Source organism: Tribolium castaneum, chromosome 2, assembly GCF_031307605.1.
Source record: "Tribolium castaneum strain GA2 chromosome 2, icTriCast1.1, whole genome shotgun sequence".
Classification (NCBI taxonomy): domain Eukaryota; kingdom Metazoa; phylum Arthropoda; class Insecta; order Coleoptera; family Tenebrionidae; genus Tribolium; species Tribolium castaneum.
In genome coordinates, this window is record NC_087395.1 from 13,982,079 (window position 1) to 13,989,694 (window position 7,616).

The 7,616-nt window shown below is 38.2% G+C and overlaps 2 protein-coding genes across 3 annotated transcripts; both read left to right on the forward strand.

Annotated features, from left to right (window-relative positions):
- The first annotated feature begins 466 nt into the window (after positions 1 to 466).
- On the forward strand, positions 467 to 2,131 carry LOC661478 (facilitated trehalose transporter Tret1). Its single transcript, XM_967633.5, has 2 exons — positions 467 to 615; positions 667 to 2,131. The coding sequence occupies exons 1-2, from the start codon at positions 573 to 575 to the stop codon at positions 2,019 to 2,021; spliced, it is 1,398 nt and encodes a 465-aa protein (XP_972726.3). The 5' UTR covers positions 467 to 572; the 3' UTR covers positions 2,022 to 2,131.
- Positions 2,132 to 3,572: 1,441 nt separating this feature from the next.
- LOC661519 (facilitated trehalose transporter Tret1) lies at positions 3,573 to 6,376 on the forward strand. 2 transcript variants are annotated; one of them, XM_064354746.1, is made up of 4 exons: positions 3,582 to 3,689; positions 3,745 to 4,049; positions 4,308 to 4,543; positions 4,590 to 6,376. In XM_064354746.1, the coding sequence occupies exons 3-4, from the start codon at positions 4,462 to 4,464 to the stop codon at positions 5,951 to 5,953; spliced, it is 1,446 nt and encodes a 481-aa protein (XP_064210816.1). In that variant the 5' UTR covers positions 3,582 to 3,689; positions 3,745 to 4,049; positions 4,308 to 4,461; the 3' UTR covers positions 5,954 to 6,376. The 2 variants fall into 2 exon arrangements, with proteins under 2 accessions (XP_972766.3, XP_064210816.1); XM_967673.4 differs by having other exon boundaries at positions 3,573 to 4,543.
- The last annotated feature ends 1,240 nt before the right edge of the window (positions 6,377 to 7,616 follow it).

Sequence of the window (7,616 nt, forward strand, 5' to 3'; positions counted from 1 at the left end):
CGTACCCTCGACAATCTTCCACCTAAATAAATTAAAAATCCGTCCTGGAAGAGTTAAATAAACAAACACAAATTTTCTCACATTCTTTAATTTTCAAAATTTCGTACAGTAGCTCGCACAGTAACTGTTCTAAAAAGCCGCATTTCTAAATTGAATTCGAAAAGAGGTCACTGGCAAGGGCACTATTCCAAATAATTTCAATTTGCTGCGAACCTAAATCGCTAATTAAAACCTCGTTTTCGATTCAGTTAAATAAGTACATATTTTTTAATACTAGTTTCAGTCTAAAAATAAAAAAAAACAGTATATTGGTTTTCCATTAATATTTTAATTAAGTTTGATTTAAAATAGCATTTTTGCATGTAAAGATCGCGGGGCTCACATTTCCATAAGAACAATAAAAAACTTTGATATTTAAACCAAATTAAAAACCTATTCGTCGTTATTTTTATCTGTTGTATATTTTTAAACAGTTAAGTATATTTGAAAGCGACCTTTACACACATAGTTGGTGTGAATCGCAAAAATGAGACACCACAACAGTCAAATTGTGCCTTTTGTGAAACAACATCATGTTCACCGGAACCACATTACAAATAATCTCGGCACTTATAGGTAAACACGAACTCAGTTTTAATTATTAAGTCTGAGAGCAATTTTTCACAGCCACACTGAGTGCATTTGTTGATGGTATGCATTTTGCGTGGACTGCACCAATAGTTCCCGTCCTACGTAGACCCGAAAGTCCGATAAAAATAACCCCAAATGACGTGACGCTCCTGGAAACCATCTACCTCTCCGGAGGAGTTGTGGGTCTGCCCATAACAATTTTCCTAGTCAATAAAATCGGACGAAAAAAGTCGATTTTAACAGCCTCGGCTATCAACCTAATCGCTTGGATAATTATAGGAACCGCCGACCAGGTGCAGTATTTATACTTAGCACGGTTTTTGGGCGGATTAGAAGCGAACGTCAACTACGTCTCAACTCCGATGTACTTAGCCGAAATCGCCGAAGAAAAATTCAGGGGGGTTCTGTCGGGGAGTTTATACGTGATGGTGACTTTCGGCATGCTCACCATCTACTCAGTGGCCCCCTTCCTGCCCTTCTATGTCCCGTCGGTGGTAGCCGGAGTGCTGCTGGTGACCCAGCTGGTCACATTTGGGATTTTGCCGGAATCGCCCTACTACCTGATGAAGCAGGGACAGGAGGAAAAGGCCAAGGCGGCTCTGCTGAAGCTGCGAGGAAACCTCGACAAGCTCGAAACCATATCTTCAGCCGTTCGACAACAACAAAGAGAGAGGGGACGCCTCCGTGAGCTTTTCTCGGTGTCAAACAACCGGAGAGCTTTCACAATTGTGTTGTATCTGACGGCAGCGCAACATTTCTCCGGGATAACCCCGATTTTGATGAACTTGCATACAATCCTGGTTGATACGGACTCAACTTTTTTCAATTATAACATGACTGCCATTTTGTTCGTCGCTGTGATGCTAATTACTTCGATTGTAACTTCGTTTTTCCTTGACAAACTCGGGAGGAAATTTCTTTTAATTATCTCGAGTATAGTTTGTGGTTCGTGTTTGCTAATTATGGCCGTTTATTTTCATTTAAAAACACTGGGAAAGGTCGATTCGAGTGCATTTGGTTGGATTCCTCTGGTTGCAGTAATGACATATGCTGCAGGATTTCGCAGTGGGATCGGTTTAGTGCCGATAGTTCTAGCCTCGGAACTATTTTCAATGAATGTTAAAGCCCTCGGAATGTCTTTGAGTGACGGAATGTACGTTACTTTCGGATTTATTTGTATAGAAATTTATCAGAGTATTGTTCATTATTGCGGGTATTATGTTCCTTTTTATATTTTTACAATAGTCGCATTTGTGACAGCAGTTTTTGCTTTCTTTGTCATTCCAGAAACTAAAGGTAAATCGTTAGAAGAAATACAGACACTGTTGAAAAAACGAAAACCCACACACACGAACGACAAATACGAAAACTGTGATCTTGTGATTGCTTAGATGTGTATTTTATTTATTTTTGTTACAAGCTATGACAAGAATATTGATTTGTATGCGCTTACTGTTATTTAATTCAAAATAAATAAATTTTAGTACAAACTAATACATAATTGCTAATTGGATCAATTTTCTAAAACCGTAAAATACATTTGAGGAAAATTTATTTTTCCCCTCTGGGGATATATCAAAAAAATCAATAAACCCTGAACAAATGATACAGTTCTGAAGCTTTTAACAAAAGATGTATGTATGTCAATCGTTTTCTGGGTTGGATAAGTTCGGAAAGCACCTACCTACGTAACTGCAATGGTTTAACAAGGTTTTGCACTCTATTCAATTGATGTTCGCAAACATTTCATGAGATATTTTAATAAAGGGGGACTTTGCGAATATTTACCGACGTGTCGAATCCCAAAATGGTTACAAATATGGTATCACTATCGGAAAATTCCACTTTGTTTTGTACAGTTTTAACAAAAATTAAAAATTTTACAAGTTCAATTATTGTTAAACTTAAAACATAAATAAACACGAGTCAATAATTGCAAAATTGGTAAAAAAATCTTTTCAATTCTTTTATTTCCATAAACATTATAGGGCTATAAATCTTGATACCTAAATGATTAAAAGTTTACCCAATTTGCTACCAAATGGATATCACGCACATTCGTCGTAATGACTAATGAGCTAAGTTCTTTAGTTGTTTTAAACAATGAGTTACGTACTAAATATCAAACTTTTATGAAGGCACCCAGTGAAATAATGTGTACGATTTACCGTAAAACAATATTTTTTAGGTAACAGACAAATTACAATAAATACAAATCATACAAATATGTAGGCAACATAGTATTTTATTTGCAAAATGAATTTTGAAATGTATATCTACAAAAAGCGCCAACGTAATCTATAATATTTACCTCAGTTTTCTCTAAGCAAATTAAGTTCTTAAATATTTAAACAATACTTACCCTAAAGATACTTGATTAGCAAAATTGTCAATAGAATTATCACATATTTAGATACAAGACAGCGATTAGCAAACAGGTGTTCGTTTCTACGATAACTGATTTGACAAATACAGGTAGGTATACTTCAATTATGAACAGTTATTTCGTCCTTATGCTCTATTTAAAATGTTAAACTATGCTACAATCCTTCGAAACATTTAAAAAGTATCATTATCAGCTATTTCTCGCACCCATTAGGCATAAGTAAATACCCATTTCCACGATTTTTGGAAACTTATGGTATTCAAGTGAACAGTCAACGTAATTCGTGACAAATTTTTCCTTCAACCGCTTCATAGCAATTTTAGCAAGGCAACAACCTACAAATAGCATTTTTTTCTTGTTTTTAACCTTGAGAAACACCTTATGACCGTTACTACTTTTAAATTAAGCGAAAAATAACGATAAGTACACCGATAAAATTACATTCACTGTTGACTTATGGTCGAACAGCTCTAACATACTCTCCTAAATAATAAAAGAATCATTTTTAGTAACAACAGTTGAATTGTTGCTGTGAGTATAATTTTTTTTAATTCCACATTTTCAGAATCTCACAAACATCCCATTATATGCTTATCTTTCCCACTCAGACGTGAAGTCTGCTGTATCTTTGTCGGTACATAAAAAATATTTCCTACCAGTGGCGGCGCGCCAGGTGAAATATAATATGTTAACAATACATAAATACCTTAATTTGTTTAAAACTTCAGATGTTGTCATCGTTTGAACCTTTATTATTTTCAATTTCAAACTTGTAACGCATTTCCTATTCAAGGGAATTTCCCATAACATGTGTCATAACATGTAGCTCTTGTTTAGGAGTTTTAGCAGGGAATTATATCATTTTGTGATATGGAGTTAAAAATGTAATGTAGAGGCCATGACAGCTGCAAAAAACTTGCTTTGTAAATATGGTATTACATAGCTCTTTATCTTATTTGTGAACTCATGAGCCGCCACTGTTGAAATCCAGCTGATAAAAGTCCAGTGATAAGTAATTCGCATTTCGCAGGAGGTAAGTTTGAGTCAATATAACGGACCTAACACACGCAACGTGCTCCCGACCGAAAATTCGCGAAACTGTGACGTAACTCATGAAGAATTCCGCGTATTTAACATCCACGTCTATTTATAAATCAAGATGATGTAGCAAAAATGGAAGAAACCATTCCATCAACGCACCCAGCAATTTTTTCCACCAAGCCAATTTGAAATATTGTACCTGTTACGTGTCAACAATAATTTAGATATAGTTTATTATCATTCTATGTAGCGTTTAATGTACAAGTGGATACTCGTGCGAAACGTGTGCTCGGTGTTTGCCAGCCCCGATCTATTTCCACACCAGTCAATCATCTCCATGATCCCGACTTCTTACCTGTCCACGCTCGTCTCGACCTCCACTCCACGTCATTAGCTGTCATTCCATGATCATGCAGAAGAAGCAGCAAACCGGGCTCAGGCACATGTTCGCCGGCACGGGCCCCCAGATCCTGGCCTCGGTCGCTGGTAAGTCCCCTCGCCCTTTTGCGCAATCACCAGCCCATTGTTCCAGCGACGATCAGCGCAATGAACGACGGCATGCACTACGGCTGGTCCGCGCCCGTCATCCCCATACTCCAGGCCGACAACACGCCCATCCAGATATCGAAAGTCGACGAGAGCTGGCTGGAGGCCATGTACCTGGTCGGCGGCATCGCTGGCCTCCCCGTCACCATCTTCCTCGTCAACAAAATCGGCCGCAAAAACTCCACCATGGTGTCGTCGGTGACGAGTCTGCTATCGTGGATTTTAATAGCCTTGGCATCGAACGTGACGCTGCTGTACGTTGCCAGATTTCTGTCCGGCCTGGCCGGGGACATGGCGTTCGTGGCCACCCCCATGTACGTGGCGGAGATCGCCGACCAGAAGATCCGGGGGCTGCTCTCATGCCTCATCTACCTCATGATGCTGTTCGGGATCCTGCTCATCTACGCCATCGCCCCTTTCACCCCGTTCTACGTGCCGTCGGTGGTGGGTGGGGCGCTCTTGGTGACCCAGCTGGCCTCCTTCACCTTCATGCCCAAGTCGCCGTATTACCTCATCACCAAGAACAAGATGGACAAGGCCCGCAAGGCCCTGAACCGGCTGCGGACGACCAAGGACAACGAAGCCGAGCTGGAGGAGATCAGCAGGGCGATCGAACGCCAGCGGAAGGAGAAAGGGCGGCCGCAGGACCTGCTCCTCGTCAACAGCAACCGCAAGGCGCTGATTGTCATAACCATGCTCAACGGCGCTCAGCACTTCACCGGGATCAGCGTCATGCTGATGAACATGCACACGATTCTGACCAAAGCCGGGTCGGTCTATCTCACGTCGAACGCCACGGCAATCATCTTCTCGAGCTGTATGCTCATAGCGGCGACGATTTCCTCGTTTGCCGTGGACAAGTACGGAAGAAAGTTCCTCCTAATCTCCTCCAGTATTCTCACCGGGATTTGTCTCCTGGTTTTGGCTGTCTATTTTAATTTGCAGTACAGCGGGTACGACGTGCGTGCCGTTAGCTGGATCCCCATCGGCTGTGTTATGGCATACGCTGCCACGTTTAAAATGGGCTTGGGGATGGTACCGATTGTGATAAGTGCGGAGATTTTTTCAAATAAGGTTAAGGCCATGGGGATGACCATAGCCGATGCTATGTATCTCGTTTTCGGGATTCTTTCGATTGAATTGTACAAACACCTAAGTGAGTCTTATGGGTACCATGTACCCTTTTATATTTTCGCGTGTTTTTCTTTCATTACCACAGTATTTGTTGTTACTATTGTACCTGAAACGAAGGGAAAATCGCTGGAGGAAATCCAGCTGCTACTTAAGGGACAAAAAGCCGTCGTTAGCCACGAAGACAAAGATGTGACGACTAGTCTTACGAAAGTGTGATGTTTACAACTTGTAGATTATAAAGACAAATAATTATTTTTGATAAAGAATGTTCCTTTAGATATGCAGATTCGTATCTCGTTTGATTTGTAGTATAGATAGTCAATTATTTTGTGAATTTGTAGGAAAATATACATTGATATATGTAGGCGGGAAAGTAGTTACATGGATTATTTTTTGACTTAGCTTTAATTGCAATTCTTACATGACGGAGTTCCCAGTTTCCCAAAAGTATAATTAAAATGATTTACGTCAAGTACCAGTGTTACTATGCTAATATGTATTTATCGGACCGATGACCTTATCGAACCCGTATACGCTTCCTAGTAACTGGGGAATCAACAGTTGGCAAAATGAAGAAACTGTTTTATCTTATCTGAAAAATAAAACTCTCATACCAAATAAATGTTCTCGATAAAAATATTGGCGTTATTTATTATCACTTGTCCTTATTACGGCCATTTTGGCTCACCTGTCCGACCCTTTCTGTCTCATTTATTTAAGAAAATTTCTTTGCCTTTTCATAATTAAAGTTTAAAAGAATTAGGAATATTTTACAACGCAAAAAATCTTCCACGTTATTTTTACACCTGACGGTATAATCCATACTTAGACAAAACTATCCACGTACATAACGAAAACTACCATAAATATGACACGGGAAACAAAGAAAAGATTTGCCAAATAAAAGCCCAGTTGACGAGAACCCAAACAGCAACTAGACATCATGCAGTTAAATGTTAGGTACAAGATTAAAGAGCTTAAAAATACTAAGGTATTTAAGAAAATAATTAAAGCTATTTTAGTGGAAAATCTCTCACGTAGGTACAGTCACCCCAAAAAGAAAATGATGCGTCCATAAACAAAGCCTACCGTGCATTTTTGCAGTTACTCATTTATTTTTAAAAATTTGGTCAAAAAAACGTCTAAAATCCACAAAATAATTCAAAATTGGTGGTCTTTTAACAAAACGCGCTTCAAAATTACTAAAATAAAATAAAATATTCATACATTATTAATTTTGCGAAGAAACTAAAATAAATATTTGATTGGCTTTTTGTTGAACCAAGAAGAAAAATAAGACCAAAAATAATATTTTCTCATAACTTTTTAGGCCGTTGAAGAGATAGAATGCTAATTATTTTCAAAATAAATCTCATTAAATTTCTTTCTTTTTTGTTAATTACTACTATCCTCTAATAAAATCGATCGTAATCGGTGAAACAATAAACACTCAATAAAAATAAGATTGCCAAATATTTTCGTTTAAATTACTTGACTTTAATTGGGTGGAGCCAGACCGAAAGCTAATCTGAGTCATGCCCTTTCAATGCGCTCAACCAATAAAAAGGCAAAGATAATGCATAGACAAAAAATTTCAAAGCAAATGTATTGGCCGATCATTGCAGGCGGATTCCAAGATGGTTTCGAGGACTAGACTGTTAATATTTCAAATAAGTTTTTGGTTTAATTTGCATTAATTTTTTGTTTAAAATGGAGAAACAAGTGATTCGTCTTTTTCTTTATAAACACGCATTTAAGACAAAAAACCAATGTTGTTGGTTTTTGAACCTGAACGTGTGTAAAAGATCTTTTAAAAATTTCAAAAATACGTCTCAACATTAGAAACATAATATTTTGCCAAAATTGTTTGTTATTCGAC